This window comes from Argopecten irradians, chromosome 1 (assembly GCF_041381155.1).
Source record: "Argopecten irradians isolate NY chromosome 1, Ai_NY, whole genome shotgun sequence".
Classification (NCBI taxonomy): domain Eukaryota; kingdom Metazoa; phylum Mollusca; class Bivalvia; order Pectinida; family Pectinidae; genus Argopecten; species Argopecten irradians.
The window spans coordinates 40091709-40111656 of record NC_091134.1 but is presented as its reverse complement, the minus strand read 5'-3'; the positions used below and the strand labels follow the sequence as shown (position 1 = coordinate 40111656).

Here is a 19948-nt window from a genome sequence, read left to right as displayed (position 1 = left end):
TAACGGTATTTATAGCATTTACTTCAATGATAAATCACAAATTGCGGTGAGTGCGCATGTGACGAGCTCTTCTAAAGATAATAAAAATAGCCCGTCGCGAACGCTCATCTTGCAGTAAATATTGTGACCACAGACCAAAGATGTTGGGTTCCTCCTCTCTCATGCTGATGCTGGGGGCAGTCCTGCTGGCCAGCGGAGCTCCAGGTGATGACGATGCCCCGGGATTTGAACATTGGTGGACTACAAATAAGGAGATTTATGAAGATTATCCAATAAAATTTGAAAAGCCCTTGCCGTCTTGGATTTACGGAACACTGGTAAAGATTTTAAATTTTATTTTTAATTTTCAAATTGCTTTCTTGTTTTCAACGAAACAAGCGTTTGATATGAAACACTTATTTGAACGAATTTGATATGTAGATTTCCATAAAAGTTAGTCTACGGAAGTATGAAATTTGAATAAATATATTATATCTGTGTGCGTTATGAAATAGAACTAAGTATAATGATAAATGGATGATAAATTGTTAATTTTGTTTTTAGTTTGTATATTTTCATAGAAATTAAGAAATATATTCAGCTGGTTATTTCCTCTCAGAAATTTCATTTGCATATATTTATTTCCTAAAGCTAATGTATTTAAATAAAGAACATTAAATTAATTTGACACATTTGATGACATCTTTTGGAAAACTCTTAAAAATAAAAACATTAATTGGCAAAGCACTTTTGAAGGATGACTGTTCAAGCGTTCATCGAAACAAACATTATTAGTTTAAGCGTGGCAAATTAATTTCCTTGAAGATTATACACCACTGATAAGTGGTAATTTTTTTTCTGTCAAAAATAAAAGCAGACGAACTAGTATTTTTCTTTAGTTGCAAAAGTTACTTTGCATATATTACCACCATTTGACAGTTTGAGCTTCTAGTTTTACTTCAAGATTAAAATATTAAAACTGCGTCCCGAAAAAAATCCGTGGCACTATGTCCTATATGGAATGAAGTACTGATTGCGTATGCAACAAAAGCAAAATCAATTATTTTATACAATTTTTGTGTTAATTACACATGTATATGCACGATTAGACACCAATTATTGTTCATGATGAGTATCGTTTATGCTCTGTCGGCGGTGTAGCATCTTTAAAACTTTTTCATAACTGTACTCACAATTTGATTTGGTGGTGTAATTCTTTTGAGATATCAATCTGTAGACTCACAGTCGTGTACTATCAGACAGCGATAACAGTGTCATCTATGACATTTGAAATGTGCTCAGTATTTGGTACGGAGAAACATTATTTAAAAGTGTTACTTTAAATCAGAAATAAAGACTTACTGCAAAAAACTTTCTTTCGCGACTATTAAGTTTCCCGATTTCCATTTCAAATTCGCGAAGAATAAAATTTAAGAATTTAAAACTTAAATGAATATTATTATTAATATATAATGATGAAGATATCGATTCGCGGAGATAAATTTTCGCGAGTTTACTTAGATCGTGAAATTCGCTAAAGTAAAACGTACGCGAAAAAAAGTTGGTTTACAGTATCTTCTGTCGATGAATTTCACAACAGTCTTTTCCGATGCTCTTCCTTGGTAGCTAAGAGGTGAATGTATCTACCATTCTTCCACTATTTTTTGAAAAAATAATTAACAGCTAAAATTGCATGTCTAAATGCCTAATTGCGTAAAAAGGATAGTTCATGAACCCGAAATGAGTGTTCAATTAAAAACTCAAAATGTATATCTCTTTATACTAAAAATCAACCGTCTATGGTAATTAATATCTAATCATTTTCTATAAATTCTAGTCTTAAATTTTCCTTAATTGATCCCCAAAACGAATAAAAAAAGATACATAGATATATTCCCAAGTTGATTGTTCTGTTTTTATCATAAACAATATTGATCATTTGTAGAAATTGACCAAAAAAAATTTTTGACCTTGAAATGACAAACTTCCCGGCTTGCGATATTTTCGAAACTTTCACTATGTTACGTACTATAGTGTAGTTTTCATAATTCAAAAAAGTGAAGATGTGCATTAACCGGAAGTGGGGGAGCACTTGGGATAAAAATTCGGAAAATCCCCCACATAATTCCCTTACATTTTCTGATTGAAGCACCCATATGCTGCTATTTCACTGTATCTATCAATACAAATTGTTTTGAACATTAGATGAACTTCAGTGATGTAATCATGGATATGTTTGAAAATAAATAATATTGGTTTTCTATTTAATTACAAATTCCGAGCAAAATTGTATAATATGCAAAATTGTATAATATGCTTGAAGATTCTGAAAATACAACTTCAAACAGTTTTATCTTTTTTTAAAAAGGAACCCTGATGTACACCTTGGGAGGGCAGCATTAAATCCTACCTAGAACAGGCCCCTGTGGTCTTTTGAATATTTTAAAGGTATCTTACAGGTTCTCTGTCATAGTACTACAACATGCACATAGGTTTTGTTTAATTGGTTTGTGGGCAAACTTCAATGACAGCTGTAACAGGTCCCTTATGTGCCGCGAAAATGACCTGCGGTACGGTTAATATTCAAATCTGACCTAATAACCTTGGTATAATCAATGTTAAGGATACGGCTATTGATGTGTATATATCTATTGACATGATTAAAGGTATGTTATCAGATGACACGTATTTCATTGTTCTATATCTGTCTGATACAGAATTGTGTTTCTGTTTGTATCACGTTATGTATGTGATTCTGTCGCTTACATTCTGATGAACTATTATTTGCATTTGGAGCTCTTAAACACCTAAAATTGTGTCCAACTAGTAAAAAAGTATTTAAATTCAAAATATCTTGATAACCATTTTTTGTCAGTAAAATAAATCAATGAATATTAAAATTCCCTCTTATTCGAAACCATAATTGATAACACAATCTAGCTATACCCTTTTGGTCGTCGACTTTTTACAGGGTAAAATTCAATTAATTTCATGAAAAACCAGGAAAGGCCAATGGCAACCCAACAAAGTATTTTAATTATTGAAGATGTTTTGTCTAAACCGACGGGTTTATTTATTATTTGTGGGATATAATCAGAATATCTCTTAAATGTGTATATAGTAAACTAAAAATATATTCTATATTTAAGACAATTATATAAGATAGTTTTAAAATTCAAGGTATAAAATGTACTTTCTTGAAATTTCAAATTACCAGAGGAACTTTTCGAAGAAATATTGCAGTCGTTGTAAAACACAAGATTACAAACGACAAAGTCATTTCATATTTAATGGGATGATTACATAAATCTGTAATTAGAAAAATAACTATAATATAATATATACTCAAGTAGAGTATACTCATAATCTCGTAATAGCAGGTCAAACATCTTGTAATTTAACCTTCAAATATGAAAATCAAATTTTACCCATCATTTGCCATGGATTAGAGTTCGGTACAATTTCATCGTCAGGGTTAAATGGCTACATCATATAATTTTATGTAGGATGATTTTCACTTAAAAATGATATCTGACAAGAAACATTTTTTCTCAGGTCAAAAATGGTCCCGGACAGTTTGAGATGGGGAACAGAAACTTCACACAGGCGCTGGACGGTTACGCCAAGCTAATGAGCTGGAAGTTTCCCGGTGATGGCTCGTGTCTATTTACCACAAAGTTTATCCAGTCTTCCTTCTACAAAACATCAGTGGAGACAAACGACATCGCTCCATACCTGAATTTTGGAGTCACCGTGCCTCCTTATGATGACGAACAGAAAGTGGCGGCCATGTTCAATGCCATGGACAACATGAATGTGAACTTTTACAACTATTCCAACACTTTTGTTGCCGTAACAGACTTATGGAAGTCTTATCAAATCGACCTTCCAACCCTTGATACGATTAGGTTAATCAATCCTAAGATTCCTACAGGGAACCATTCAAAAACAGATGACGTCATAAGTCTGATGTCATCTGCTCATCCAATTCAGGAATATGGCAATACGGGAGCATATATCGATTACCTTGGAGGTGCTGGAATGGTTCCAGGTGTTATTCAGGATAAAATAACAGTGATTCGTACGAAGGGCGCCGAGGACCACGAAGTCATAGCTGAATGGCGTTTGGACTCCGCCCCTTACATGCATACTTTTGCTGTAACAGAAAACCACGTTGTTTTCATCGCTCATCCTTATTACCAAAATTTTATGACCATGGCGAAAAACGGATACGCTGCAGCAGGAATGGAATGGAGAGAAGAGGAGAAGGCAAAGGTTTACGTTGTCAATATTCCTACTGGTAAAATTGAAACCTTTGAGACTGAAACAGTTTTCGCTCTACACCATGCCAATGCGTATGAAGTAAACAACATACTTACAGTCGACATACCTGTTCAACCAGATCCATACTTTTTCAAAAAATTAAACTTTCCCTCTGTACTCAACGCTACAGAAAGGATGAACATGACACTGATTTCTAAATTAAGACGTTACACAATAGACATGAATGCTAAAAATATCATGCACTATGATTTTCCAGATGCCCGGAATATGGAGCTTCCAACATTCAATGAAAACTACAGATCCAAACCTTACTGTTATGTATATGGCGTCGTATTCAACTGGAATGGAAAAGGTTTTAGTCACACAGGAATCGTAAAGAAGGACGTCTGTGGGAAAACTGAGACAAAGATGTTTCAGATCCCGCACCATTACCCGACGGAAGCGTGGTTTGTGCCTGCGCCACCGGAAGTGGCAAAAGAAGAAGACGATGGCGTGCTTCTGATGGTAATTCTGGACGGTGATCGTGGGTTGTCTTATATTGGAGTCGTGGATCCAAAATCAATGACACTGATAAACAAAGCTTACCTTCCAACCACGATTCCATTCAACTACCACGGTCGATTTTTCCCTGGTTTGTGGTAAACTGCAAATTACAAATGTTGATCTGCAAATTACACTGAGATTATGGAAAAGTGTAGATTTGGAAAAGTGTATTTATATCTAAATGTATGTGGGTTTATGTGCAAAGTTTTGATCCTCGCCTATATATCACTGAAAGAAAATAAATGTGTATTACTTATGTATTTCATAGGAAATCATCCTTTGTATTTTAGTCAAATGCGTTATAGCATTTTACTCTATTATATCAAATGAATTATCTTCTTTCCCTCGCCAGTCTATTTTTTGTTTTTTTTTGTTTTTTTTTGTAATGAGATGTTATTACAAAATTGCTATTTTTTAAATTGTAGTAAATAAAAACCATGTGAAAACACATAAGACATTTATTGAACCGTTCTGATTTACAAAGAAGTGGCCATAGCTCTGTTTTAAATTAAGTTAAACTCTGTTATTTAAATTAAATTTTATGTTCGATTTGATTTGAAGTCTCGATCGAGTATAGATAGAAGAATGTATACTGAAGAAAATCACCGGTCTACAGCATGTTGCTGCTCATTGGTTTCGTTTTGAAACGAAATTGTGCTTTCTATGATAAGGGCTGATATCTACATTATACCTCATGTAACAAATACCATGTTTCCTCCGATAAGGAACTTTTGGTATCTCTTTAGATACTAGTTGCATCAAATAATAAATTTCCTGGTTAATTATCCAGGAGACAAAGTCATTTAAATGTATGAAACGAGTTATAGTTAAAATTGTTAAATAGCGTAACGAATACTTCAATGGAACCAAGTCTGTCTTATATTGTAATAACGATTACTTCATTTAAAACAATGCAAAGATTTAAACAATCATTGTATTGCAGTCAAGACGCGATGTGACAGCAGTCGATAGCGTTTCGTATTTTTATCTTTATTTTGCCGTCGTCATGCCTATTTACATGGCGATTAATATATGTATGTTAAGCATTATCAGTAAATTCGTTTAAACAATTACGAGCAATGTGATAATAAAATGTTGTCGACTCATTGACCGGCTGCTGACCAATAAAGAGGTCCAGGTCAGAGTGACGTCACTGTAATGATAACGTTTTGATGTGACGGTCATAAGTCCAAGTTTAAACGGATGATATCTTGGTATATTTCTTTCGTACATATAGTTCATGACATATACAAATGTCGGTGTTTACAAAGCATTTAAAACATTACAAACTAGTGTAATTACTTTAAGATGCGGTTCAAAACTTCACATTACAGTGTGATCACACTTGTGGGAAGGTATCAATTGTGACGTCATTACTTTTGAACATAAATTATCTCGTTTTCTCTCAAACAAAATATGACGATGCACCCATAAAATGATGTAACAGTCAGTGCCTATCCGTAAGAGCAGATAACTCCGTAATATACAAATACAGAGTACAAGTGGTATAAGCGTACAATAGTTACTCCATACAATCATTTCTGTCTTCGTCATTAAATATAGAACACATTTTTTGGAGAATAATATATTGCATCATTCCACCAAAGATGTACATATATTTATTTGTGCGTGCAGCAAACTTCATCATTAATTGAAACTAATTTGGCGGGGAAAATATTCGCAGATTTTATCAATTTCTAACAGTACGTTATGTGGTTTTAACTTAATCATAGATAAGAGTTTGCTGTTTTATTTGCGGGTATATATAATTTTTTATTTTAGTTTGGAAATTCATGTAAAAGGTACTGCAAGAACATAACCAGTTTATCCGGAATAATTAGCTATCTTTGTTTTATCACTGAAAGTTGTCCTGTCAGACGGATAAAGGTTTAAACTATAGACAATCACATAAAAGATATAGGGTGATAACAATGGACACACAATAAACATTTAAGCACAAAAGTTTAATTCCGTATCACAAAAGAAGAAAATGATAATTGATCATTTGATCAAGTTGCTACGAAATTGAGAATCATCTTAAATTTATCACATAAATGGTGTTTGGATTCATAAAATCAATTATTTGGAAAAGGGGAATAAAACTCTTTGGTCCAAAACCCTAGAAGAACATTTAACCTCCAATAGAAATTTGGAGGGGATGGATATAGGACATAGTATCCATAATATCTCAATCTGAACATAACTTTCAGGGCATTATAAACAATAAAACAAATTACATTTCACGATGACCCAATATAAGGACAATGATTGTGAATCAATATCTAAATATAGCTTTGTCACTTGTTCAACTTCTTTTAGTTGATTTAGGATCACGACAATACAGAATGATTAATACATTATCTGCGCATGCACATGGGTTAAAATACCTATATAATGTCATCATTACGTAAGATCGTGTGATACCAACTGATGTAGCATACTTACCGTGACAAGCAAATAAAAAGATGATGTCTCTATCCTTTCTGCTGCTGATGCTGGCGACAGTACAGACAGCTAGCAGTGCTCCTGGTGATGATGATGATGCTCCTGGTTTCCAACATTGGTGGACAACAAATAAGGACACCTATGAAGATTATCCAATCAAATTTGAAAAACCGCTACCCAACTGGATATATGGAACTCTGGTAAATAAGTCATATGTATTAATGTACTGATTATATAATATGCTCATATGATTTTTTTCACCTTTTACATCTACTTAAAATATAATTTGATCGATAAAGAATATGTGTGAATAACACCTCGTCCCTTGTTAGTTGGTGTTTAATTGACAAAATATATATCCTGACCATCTTCAAAACGAGGGTTTCAGTACTCGCGTCTATTTTTTCTACTAAAACACCTACGTTGTAATGAAAGAAAAGTAGAGTACAAAAAGGTATAAATTAATTTTCTATGAAATAATCTTGTTGAGTGATTCTGATTGTAATAGATTCACTGTATTCTATCTACATGATAGACTCATGTTGCCTGAGGCAGTATTGCATGGCTACCCATGCAATAAAGCCTCGTAACGTCACAGCGTCAACAAAATCACTATTTTTAAGGTAGAATTTTAACATTTTTTTCAGAAACAATACGGGATTTACTTTAAAGATACTAACCATGGGATTTGCGTTGAAAAATATCCTGCAATTTTCATGTATGGAGAATTGACTTGTCGTCGCGTTTTTTCCGAATTGATTTCAAAATGTCGGAAAATCAAAGTACATGTACTGAAGTAAAAATAAGTAATAAAACTTCGAGGTATGAGAGAAAACTACTCTTTCATACGTGGATATGAAGGATAGGGATATTCTACCCGAGGGTCACAAAATGTTGTAAAACCCTCAAGCCTTGGGTTTTACAACATTTTATGACCCTCGGGTAGAATATCCCTATCCTTCATATCCACGTATGAAAGAGTCTTAAAACACAGGATATTGAAATAAAATATTCACCTCAGATTACAAACTATGAAAATAAAATATTTATATTAAGTTCATTCAATTTATGTTGATTCATTTTTACCTTAGGTTATGAAAATATTATATGTTTTATCCATATTTCATTGAGCGCAATTTGTTAAATTATATCAATATGAATGAAAAGCATATTTGATAGCTGACATTAAAGATATAACCATTTAAAGTTCCGTTATGTTTTAAGAGCCTAAACGAACGTTCTATCATTGCACCTTATAGAATCTACACAGTTTTAAAAATGCATATTTCAAAATGTATAAAAATAGGACTCGTAAATTTGCTTATCTGGAAGTATCATATGTGAATGGAGATCCCTGATAACAAAGTGAATCTGACAGCAAGGGGAAAATTTAGAACATGGTCGAGTCATTCGATGTTCAACAATGTTCATCATCATCAACAGATTTTAATTTTCAAACTAAAAGTGTTTTATTTAGAATTATATAATTCATTATGACGACATTTAACAGACATTAGTTTGCATAAACTACAAAAAAGCGACAGCATCGATAAGTAGAGAATACTCTCAGACGCCCCTGAAACGGGGGCGTGTACTTACTGAATGTTTTCTGTGCATTGTAGGTGTCGCCAGAAGAAATATTTGTATATATATTATATACAAATATTTATATATCAATGTATAAATTAAATTAATAAAATTTGTATTATTATATATTAACTTTTCACCCGTAACTCACTTTCCATTTTCACACAACGAACCTCAATTGATAAATTGCAATGCATTTAAAAAGTTTTTTTTAATATCGTTAGTCTTAAATATCCTTGTAAAAGTGTGACTTGCTATATACGTATTTGCAACATTTTGATAGGAAATTCCCGGGTATTTTCCTGTCATAATTGCACGCCTGATTAACTTTTGTATTTTCTATTAGAGTATATATACTATATCAGTTGCAACATTTGATAGGAAATTCCCGGGTATTTTCCTGTCATAATTGCACGCCTGATTAACTTTTGTATTTTCTATTAGAGTATATATACTATATCAGTTGCAACATTTGATAGGAAATTCCCGGGTATTTTCCTGTCATAATTGCAAGCCTGATTAACTTTTATTTTCTTTAGTATTTTCAGTATTTGAGGAGTATATATTGCAGCCGATTACTATATATTTACAGTTGGATAGGAAATTCCCGGGTATTTTCCTGTCATAATTGCAAGCCTGATTAAGTTTTGTATTTTCTATTAGAGTATATATTATCTTCAAATCATTTGATATTTCTGTATATAAGTGATTTTTTTCTATATATATATACTATATATGTGCTGTTATATAAATATTAAAAAACATAATATGACTTGAATTAGAATAATTTAAAAAAAAAACGCAATATTTTTAACGCGCCATATATACTTTTATGTGAAGCCATGGCAAAGAGCTGAAACAAACCAAACATATAAAACGGGTATTTATCTACTGTTATCCTTCCTTCTTTCGTCTACGATTAACTTTCGCGTATTTCACAAGCGATAAGAAATTTCAATTACATATAAAGTGGAGACAAAAGAGGTCTCGATCACGAAATTCATCGTCTTGGAATAGTCGTTATGTGTAAAAATGCGATATTAAGTCGCCACGAAAAAAAAAAGTTGTTTGAAATTTTAAAATATTCTTCTCTTGTTTTAAAAAGTATATTACATGTACAAGCAGAACTGGTATGGTGCTATATTTAGAATAATACCATTAAGCAAAAATAAAATCTAAACTAAAACTGGGTAAATAATGAAATATTTTATTATGATTAATAGATATATTTGGAAATCCATGTGTAACGACATGCGAAGTGTGAGGGTGCATGATTTTTTGTAGCTATTTCTGTCATTTAACTAGACATTGATATTGATATTCCACGACATATATCAGATTTATATGAGTATTTATATCCATGTTAATAGTTCAATTTCGGTAGGATGTGGTATTCAGACATTTAAAAAAAACCTAACAAAATCCTAAGTTTTACATTTCGATCGATACATTTACTTACGACATGAAACAACAACAAAGAGGATTTCCGGCTTTGCTGTGTAAGATTTTGGCATACTTTAGTTATTGTCAGCTATAGGAAAATACAAAACATGCAATATTTATGTCGTTTTTGTTACATTTTGTTTTCTCAATAAAATTTCATCTATTACTTCCTTGTATTTTATATCGAAGTACACATTCATTAATTCATAAAGTATCTATTTCTAATGTTCTTAATTTCATTACTAAATGTTCTACACGTTAGAAAGATAATTAATGTACTTAATACTGACACAATGACACAATATGTGTTCCTTCAAAACCAAAGTCTGGTACATCCTCTAATTATCAGATATCCAAATACGGGGTTAAAACGCCTACTTGTTTAAGATAACAAATGTCAAAAACTACACGTGATCTCATTTCAGATTACTCTCACGTGTTTCAGTCTCTAGTGTCCACGATTTAATAATTTTGATAAACTACTATCTGTTATGACGAAATGATAACCAGTATATGGTTTAGGCTATCAAAACATACATTATTACTAATAATGTTTATGCAGCAATTTTATCGTCATCAAACAGAAAGATATATAAACTAAATTATCCAAGGCCATTTGTATGACAGTGTAGACATGGTATATTACGTTTGTGATATGATTTTTTAACTTTTTTTTTCTTTAATTTTTGTGATTATGATTTGTTCATCAAAATGCAAATAATGCCTTAATTTTATTTAACTTACTTTGTAACTTGTAAATCAACCATTTAAAGTTGAGCCGTGGAAATTAAACGGTTTATGTTTCCCGTAGATCAATATAGCTGGTAGCGAAAGCGACGCTTGCTCTGCATGAACGCTGTGCTCTCTCCCTCCCTCCTTTGTTCATTATCAACTATGCACATTCGTTTTACGTCACTACAAATCAAATACTGTAAAGCATTGAAATTTACTCTGTAGTTACTCTCAATTTATGTACCAACACTGATTCTCGTTATGTCTCTCAAGAGTCAATACACTTGCTAATGTTTGATAGATATAGCAAAGACTGATGCAGCAATATATATCATTGATAAGCAGAAATATTAGCTATGCATTACACCGCAAAGTTCATTCCATGACAGAAGATAAATACTTGACGCCATAATTACTTTCATTCTTGAAGAATAAAAAGCGGAAAATTTTTATCGGATTATTCTTCATAGCATATGCATTAATGTTGATACATTGAAGTTGTTGGGGATCCTTTTTTTTTTTTTTTTTTTTTTAACTTAAATGTATAGATAATGAAATAATTCTGCTTTTAGGTACGGAACGGTCCCGGACAGTTTGAGATGGGGAACAGGAAATTCACACAGGCGCTGGACGGTTACGCCAAGCTAATGAGCTGGAAATTCCCCGGTGATGGCTCGTGTCTATTTACCACAAAGTTTATCCAGTCTTCCTTCTACAAAACATCAGTGGAGATAAACGACATCGCTCCATACCTGAATTTTGGAGTCACCGTGCCTCCTTATGATGACGAACAGAAAGTGGCGGCCATGTTCAATGCCATGGATAACATGAATGTGAACTTTTACAACTATTCCAACACCTTTGTTGCCGTGACAGACTTATGGAAGTCTTATCAAATCGACCTTCCAACCCTTGATACGGTTAGATTAATCGACCCCAAGATTCCTACAGGGAACCATCCAAAAACAGATGACGTCGTAAGTTTGTTGTCGTCTGCTCATCCAATCCCGGAATACGGTAATCCAGGGGCGTACATCGACTACCTTGCAGGAACTGGGATGATTCCTGGGGTCATCAAAGATAAAATAACAGTGATCCGCACGAAGGGCGCCGAGGACCACGAAGTCATAGCTGAATGGCGTTTGGACTCCGTTCCTTACATGCATTCCTTTGCTGTAACAGAAAACCATGTTGTTTTCATCGCTCATCCTTATTACCAAAATTTTATGACCATGGCGAAAAACGGATATGCCGCGGCTGGCGTGGAATGGAACAATGACGAGAAAGCCAAAGTTTTCGTTGTAAACATTCCAACGGGAAAAATGGAAACCTTTGAGACGGAAACAGTTTTCGCTCTACACCACGCCAATGCGTATGAAGTAAACAACATACTTACAGTCGACATACCTGTTCAACCAGATCCATACTTTTTCAAAAAATTCGACTTTCAATCCATACTCAATGCGACAGAAAGAATGAACATGTCCTTGGTTTCAAAATTAAGACGGTACACCATAGACATGAATACAAAAAATATCACGCACTACGATTTCCCTGATGCCCTGAATATGGAGATTCCAACATTCAATGAAAACTACAGATCCAAACCTTACTGTTATGTATATGGCGTCGTATTCAACTGGAATGGGAAAGGTTTTAGTCACACCGGAATCGTAAAGAAGGACGTCTGTGGGAAAACTGAGACAAAGATGTTTCAGATCCCGCACCATTACCCGACGGAAGCGTTTTTTGTGCCTGCGCCACCGGAAGTGGCAAAAGAGGAAGATGATGGCGTGCTTCTGATGGTAATTCTGGACGGTGATCGTGGGTTGTCTTATATTGGAGTCGTGGATCCAAAAACAATGACATTGATCAACAAAGCTTACCTACCAACCACGATTCCATTCAACTACCACGGTCGATTCTTCCCTGGTGTATGGTAACTGACACTATTGCTCATCTTTAGTTTCCAAATAGTCATATCATTTACCCCTTTCAATTATTTTTTGATTATCTAAATTTAATTAGTTGATAATAGTTATTTTAATGCTACGACAATGCTTCACAGTGTTTGGTATAAGGTCGGATTGCCCAAAACCCTTGATGTTACCATAATAATTGATAAGATAAAATATATGAGATAATATTGTCAGCTGTATAATCATCAAAATGTTAACAGCATGAATTATATGTAAAAAACAGTGCAACCTGCTGTTATTAGTTTAGGTAATAATTTTTTGCAATTCAGTCGATCTATTCGCGTTTCATTTTTATTTTGATTGTGATAATTTAGTGATATGACATATCATGTATCACGTTGGTAATAAATTTGTTGCATTGTTTTTGTTACTGTCATATTTTCTATAACTTTTGACTTTTTAAGGTAAAATTTCAAGAAATATCGTCATATTGGTTGATTTTAGCAAGATCAAGATGCACTGAGGAATAAACTTAGATCGAAGAGCACAATAATGTAGACCCACTTATTTTCACATACGATTAATGTTCACGTATTCCGCGGGCAATGCTGAAAAATAATTATCTGCGAAAATGTTTCAAATGGATATAGCTGATGTTATGTAGAAGTATAGACATTTGGATAATCGCCGTGAAAATCGCCGTATTTCACGGGCGATATAAGATATCACGAAAATAAATCGATGCAAAACGGTTTCAAATACAAGGTAAAGTGGAACCAAAGAGAGGTCCTATAGTGAAAATAAATCGACGCGCAAATAAATCGTCGTGAAAATGTTTCAAATACAAGGTAAAGTGGAACCAAAAGATTCCTATCGTGAAATTAAATTGTCGTGAAAAGATTTCAAATACAAGGTACAATTGTAAGTGGAACCAAAGAGGTTCCTATCGTGGAATTAAATCGACGTGAAAATAAATTGGCTTACACTATGACTCTGTGTACATTTATTGTTATTGTTCACTTGTTTGGGTGATACAATTTTTTAAAGGATGATCAGCTTAATAAATTGAATGTGAAATGTATCATTTGCTGCAAAACCTGTAAATATGTCTTCACTAAAATGAGTAAGTAGGTCAATTACCTATACACAGTCGAGGCCATCCCTTATCGAGTGTTTCGACCCCTTACTCGGTACACTCTCAGGATGGTGGGTCCACAGTGGTGATCAGTCACTGCGCGTCGGTGGTGGGTGTCCAGCTACTGGTGTCTTTCCTCATCCACACCCAGCATGAAGCTCGTTCTGCTGTCTTGGCCATCCTCTGCACTGCTGCCCTTCTAGTCCTACCCGCCCACCCTAGTGCAGATAGTATTCTCCACACAGACTGTGCAGGGAAGCCTCTGCAATCAACCTCGACATGGTAGCTTTATGTCTGCCAGCCCCGTTCCCTACGTTTCAGCAGCAGTGCCTCATACTTTGTCCTCTTTCTTTCGTGTGCTTCACTACACCTTTCCTCCCATGGGACTGTAAGCTCAATGATCCTGGTGACCAAAGAACCATATCCGGTCTGAGGTTGGTGGGAACAACATCCGGAAACTTTGGTTGAGATCTACAGCCAATCTCCAGTCCCCTGGCTGGCTGATGATTCAGGTTGATTTCTCTGATCTTGACGTTCTTCTTTTCCCCTCCCTCACAAACCTAATCTGTGTATGAATGGGCCTTGGTTGATTGGACCTAGTGTTCTTGCGTTCTTTCTCTAAAATATCTGCCAGCTCCCTTAGGACTTCGTTGTGGCGCCATGTATATATTCCCTGTGCTAAGACCACATTACAGGAGGTGAGGATATGTTGCAGAGTTCCTCTCTGTCCACACAGAGTGCAGTCTGGTGTTTCTGCAAGGTCCCATCTATGGAGATTTGCTGGTGTTGATAGTACATTATACACAGAACGGAGGAGAAATTGCAGTTGGAATTGCGGATACTCCCAGATTTCTGTCCATGACAGTACACGTGGTTCTGTGTCCCACCTTGTCCAGGCCCCCTGAACGCCCAGTTCCACTGCTTTAGTCTGTCTTTTTCACCACTTCTTATCTCCTTCTGTTCCAATGTTTGCCTCTCTGCGACATCTGCTTTCTTCCAGAGAGTGGTTTTAGCTGCTCCAAGGCCCTGTCTCCCTACAGCGATTGTCCCCACGATGTCTTTGTGTCGCAATCGGCTCTCTGCTTCGCTGACTGCCTTGGATGCTGACCAATTTCTGCCAGCGCATACTTCAATGCTGATTTCCACAAAAACTGTCTGAAAATTCGTCTGTGATCATACAAGTACACGGGCGATGATATGTATATATCGGCATTCAGTATCGTCCCTCCTCAGTTTACGTAGAGTAATTATGATAACTATGCTTGAACACTCGCTGTGTTTTTGATTTCGCATGACATTGTTAAAATCGCCAAAAAATATCTCTCGTTTTGGGACAAAATAAAGAAAAATATATCAGCGGAAATCTCCGGCGATAAGGTATCTATCAGACCGATAAAATAATTATCAGACAGGTCAAACAGATCAATGTCACTGAAGGCTACCTGAGTTGTCTCGCTGGTATGCTGACAGATAAATATTACATACAATGACCTATACCAAATATAAATATTATCCACCAGATTATCTATCTACGCGTTATCAATATTGTTAGTACATCTAGGTTATTAATATTTAGTATTCAAGGTCCCTGTTATCATATATATGTTTACTCTTTATAAGTAAATCGTTTTGTAGGTAAGTACTAGACTATTAATGTTAATTTGTTTCCAATATCTCTATTGTAATACAAATCAACTTTTAGATATAATAAGATAAAGTTGATATCGGTTAGCTATATCAGCAGTTGTGAAATACAGTTATTTTGTACAATTTTTAGGCGGATAATTTACATCGTGTCTTAGCATAACCATTTGTAATGAAATAAATGATCATAACACAAGTACATGTTGTACAATATCCAGCAACAGTGATGATTTATACAGCGATATTTTTTTTTAAATAGTCTACGCATGACACATCGTGCGACTGCTTTTTCTATTCCTTCTCTATCTATTTTAACTCTCATCATCAGACATTCTCTCTCTCTCACTCTGGTCCATTCCATTCCATTACTCCCCTCTCTCCAGTTCACTCACCGATTCAGCATCATCCATCATTTCTCAAACTCGTCACCGACTAATCACTCATACCACATCAAAAAGGGGTCCTCAAGGAAACAATCGCAACACTTCCCAATATCATATGTATCTGATTTAGGAACTGATTTTATCAAAAACCATAAAACAAATAATACATTTTGGATGCATGTTTTCCAGGCATGGGTTAGGGTATCTGAAGCAGTACAGGTGAAAACTTCTTCAGAATTTTTAAGACTTCCTTTATGGTACAACCCTATTTTTGCATTGATAATAAATCCTTTTTTAACAAAAAATGGTTTGATAAGAGTGTTCGAAATGTTTGTGATTTATTAGACCAAGAGAATAATTTTCTTTCTTTTAATGATTTCAAACAAAGATTCGGTATAGAATCAGAAATTTTTTTGCTTTATCGAAGTATATGCAGTTGTATCAAGAAAATATGTAAGAATCTAAATTTAAACCTTAGTATGTTAAATAAACTAGATAGACCATTCATACCTAGCCATATTCATATTTTATTTAAAAGTATTAAGGGATGTAAAGACATGTATCTTTGTTTAATTGAAAAAAATAAAGGTTTGATAACATCAGAGCAGAAATGGAAGCAACAAGCTGTCTTTAGAAACATACACTGGAAAAACAAATATAAAATACTTTTTCTAATTACCAAAGATACATCAATACAATGGTTCCAGTATAGATTACAGCACCGTATACTCCCTTTGAATAATTACTTAAAAATTATAAATATTTCTGAAAATAATATATGTAATATCTGTAATACAGAAGTTGAAACCATAGAACATGTTTTTTGGTATTGTCAAAAATCTTTTGAAATATGGCAAGGTATGAAAAGAAAAATATATGAAAAAACTAATAATGTGGTGGAATTTAAATTAGAAACAATTCTGTTTGGTGAGACTGAATTTTTTTCAATACCTCTCAATTTTATTATTCTTTATATGAAGTTTTATATTTTTTCTGTATCAAGAAAAAAACAAAACATAAATATGCAAGGTTTGAGTGAGTTTTTGTTAACAAAATATGATGTTGAAAAAAAGCTGTCAATTAAAAATGGATGTATTGAGAAATTTGATCAAATATGGATCAATTGGAAATATATTTTTGAATAGTTCTTGAAATATGCCAATCTATGTTTGTATGATGTTTTTATGTTGTAGTACTTAAATATGTATGATTTGAATCTTTTTTGTTTTGTTTGTGTATTGTCTATAATTCTTTATATATGTGTGTGTGTGTATGTGTGTCTTTTTGTGCTAGATTTTGTTTGTATATACAAATGTTTTATTCACTCCACCCAAAACAATTAAATTCCACATCTTAATGTGAACAGAATACTCAATACACAAGTAATTTTCTTAAAAAGTTTTTTCCTTTTTTCCCTTTAACTATAATGGCTCTAAAATTATATTTATTGTTTAAATTGATGAATTGATGCATGCTGTGCGAGAGCCCTCCTGTGCGAGGACATTATTGTTCGGGGAGTTGACCCCAGGGCACCCCAACCCTGGCAGCTCTCACCAAATTACCGATGTGTATATACATTTGTTACAATGCCACAAATGTATATACACATCATACTTAGCTGGGGGGAATAAAATATTTGTACTGTAAAAAAAAAAAAAAAAAAAACAACCTTTTAGATATAATAAGATAAAGTTGATATCGGTTAGCTATATCAGCAGTTGTGAAATACAGTTATTTTGTACAATTTTTAGGCGGATAATTTACATCGTGTCTTAGCATAACCATTTGTAATGAAATAAATGATCATAACACAAGTACATGTTGTACAATATCCAGCAACAGTGATGATATATACAGCGATATTTTTTTTAAATAGTCTACGCATGACACATCGTGCGACTGCTTTTTCTATTCCTTCTCTATCTATTTTAACTCTCATCATCAGACATTCTCTCTCTCTCTGGTCCATTCCATTCCATTACTCCCCTCTCTCCAGTTCACTCACCGATTCAGCATCATCCATCATTTCTCAAACTCGTCACCGACTAATCACTCATACCACATCAAAAAGGGGTCCTCAAGGAAACAATCGCTGGTGGGTGTATCCTATGAGAGGTCATCTAGCCATATTAGGGACCGCCGATCTACCCACCAACGAAGGAAACAGACAAACGTACGTAAATATACATCTGCGTCAGGGCAAATACACGGGAAGGCCAATCAAGCCGGGTGTAGACGGCTTTAATTACACTTTAAGTTAACTGTCCATACATCATTTGTAAATGCAAGAAAATATTATAATGTGCCATCGTTTTAAAGTCAAACAAGCATTGACCTAATATGGAGAGTTAACTTAAAACCTTGCTTTACATGTATTATAAACTGTTTCAAGAGAAAAAAGTATCGACGAGATACATGTATAAGAATAATTATTCATTAATTGTATATCATATACCAAAAAACATTTCATCTACAATACAAATTTATGCAACATCACACAGAAGTCTAAATCTAATGAAATATAAATCAGCAGTTATAGCAAATGTAAAGATGATAAAATAAGACACCAATATCCACCAAAACAGGGAAGATGAATGTGATTGGTAATGTCTGGAACGGTTAGCCAGAATCAGTTGTGAACGCAGAAACCACGAAAGACATTGCATCTTCTTTGAACCTCTTGGTTCATCAGAAAAGGTGCATGAATATATACAGTGCAACAAATCTATGTTATACAATAACATGGATATTTAGCACACAGATCTAGACACATATACATAGTACAGATACACCCAACACGTGCAAGACCGCTATTTTTTTTTTTCTAAAAAACTATTAGATCTATTTGTATAAAGAACACTTAGGTGACGAATTGATAAATTCGAAACAATAAAGTCAAAAATTATCAACCATTCGAATTTTAATTATGTTCAGTACTCTCATTAAAAGAGTCAATATGAACAGCTTTCCATAAATATCCTAGCCCTAACCTAAATAATTCATTCCTGATATTATCCAACCACTCTCTGCATAAGTTTGGATGAACTTCCGGTTATGACGTCATCAAGATGGCCGCCATCGCGAATTTCACTAAAAAATGAAAAATAGTCCTAACATTGACATTTTTTAACCGAGTACACAAATGAGGTATCAAAATGACCACAATAGACCAACAAATACATACCAGGACCAAATTATCCAATATATGTAGTGATTTTTACGCAGGAAATGAAAAAATGGGATTTTAAGCTCAAAAATGGTATTTTTTTAGTAACTTTTTCATGTTTTGCTTGACGCAGCAAAAATGTTTTCCAACGGCAAATTATTATTTCTAATCAGCTTTTCGTCCACTTATAAATCAGTTTAAACAACAATAACAACAAAAACAACAATGTATTTCCGTTTTCACTTTCCTATATAACCTTACTAACCGAGCAATCGTTTACACTTGCGTAAACGCAGAGGAGCTGCTGCGCAAGAACACAAACCGAAACACTGACTTCCGACCTTATGTGAATGCGCATCCGGTTAGGCCTAAATATATGCCATGCCATAGGTTCGATATCAACATCAGTTTGAATGCAATGGAAAGCATTGTGTTAATATTAAAAAAATATAAAAAAATGAAATCATATGGAATAAATAGATTTAAAACGATAAAGTTATTGTGGAACTATATTTTATTTACTCCCGGAGCTTGACACATTTTCCCGCCAAATTGGAGCCAGCTGTTTCGCGATTCCATCAATTACTCAGCTGTTCCATCAATCGTATAACGTTGAAAAAACGAAACTTTATTTCACCGGAACACTAAATTTAAATGAAATGGTCGGTCGAAATGTAAATATAAGGAA

At 34.0% G+C, this 19948-nt stretch overlaps 2 protein-coding genes across 2 annotated transcripts; both read left to right on the top strand.

Moving 5' to 3' along the window:
* The first annotated feature begins 80 nt into the window (after positions 1-80).
* On the top strand, positions 81-5066 carry LOC138327618 (beta,beta-carotene 15,15'-dioxygenase-like). Its single transcript, XM_069273873.1, has 2 exons — positions 81-317; positions 3535-5066. Exons 1-2 carry the CDS (start codon positions 141-143, stop codon positions 4903-4905), a joined length of 1548 nt encoding a protein of 515 aa, XP_069129974.1. The 5' UTR covers positions 81-140; the 3' UTR covers positions 4906-5066.
* Positions 5067-6609: 1543 nt separating this feature from the next.
* On the top strand, positions 6610-13355 carry LOC138310455 (beta,beta-carotene 15,15'-dioxygenase-like). Its single transcript, XM_069251686.1, has 2 exons — positions 6610-7451; positions 11586-13355. The coding sequence occupies exons 1-2, from the start codon at positions 7272-7274 to the stop codon at positions 12954-12956; spliced, it is 1551 nt and encodes a 516-aa protein (XP_069107787.1). The 5' UTR covers positions 6610-7271; the 3' UTR covers positions 12957-13355.
* Positions 13356-19948: the final 6593 nt, after the last annotated feature.

Bases quoted from the DNA above. Each gene is read 5' to 3' on its own strand.
- LOC138327618 (XM_069273873.1), top strand. From the start codon at position 141: ATGTTGGGTTCCTCCTCTCTCATGCTGATGCTGGGGGCAGTCCTGCTG. The intron at 318-3,534 runs GTAAAGATTTTA...ATTTTTTCTCAG, and splicing joins CTTGGATTTACGGAACACTG to GTCAAAAATGGTCCCGGACA.
- LOC138310455 (XM_069251686.1), top strand. From the start codon at position 7,272: ATGATGTCTCTATCCTTTCTGCTGCTGATGCTGGCGACAGTACAGACA. The intron at 7,452-11,585 runs GTAAATAAGTCA...TTCTGCTTTTAG, and splicing joins ACTGGATATATGGAACTCTG to GTACGGAACGGTCCCGGACA.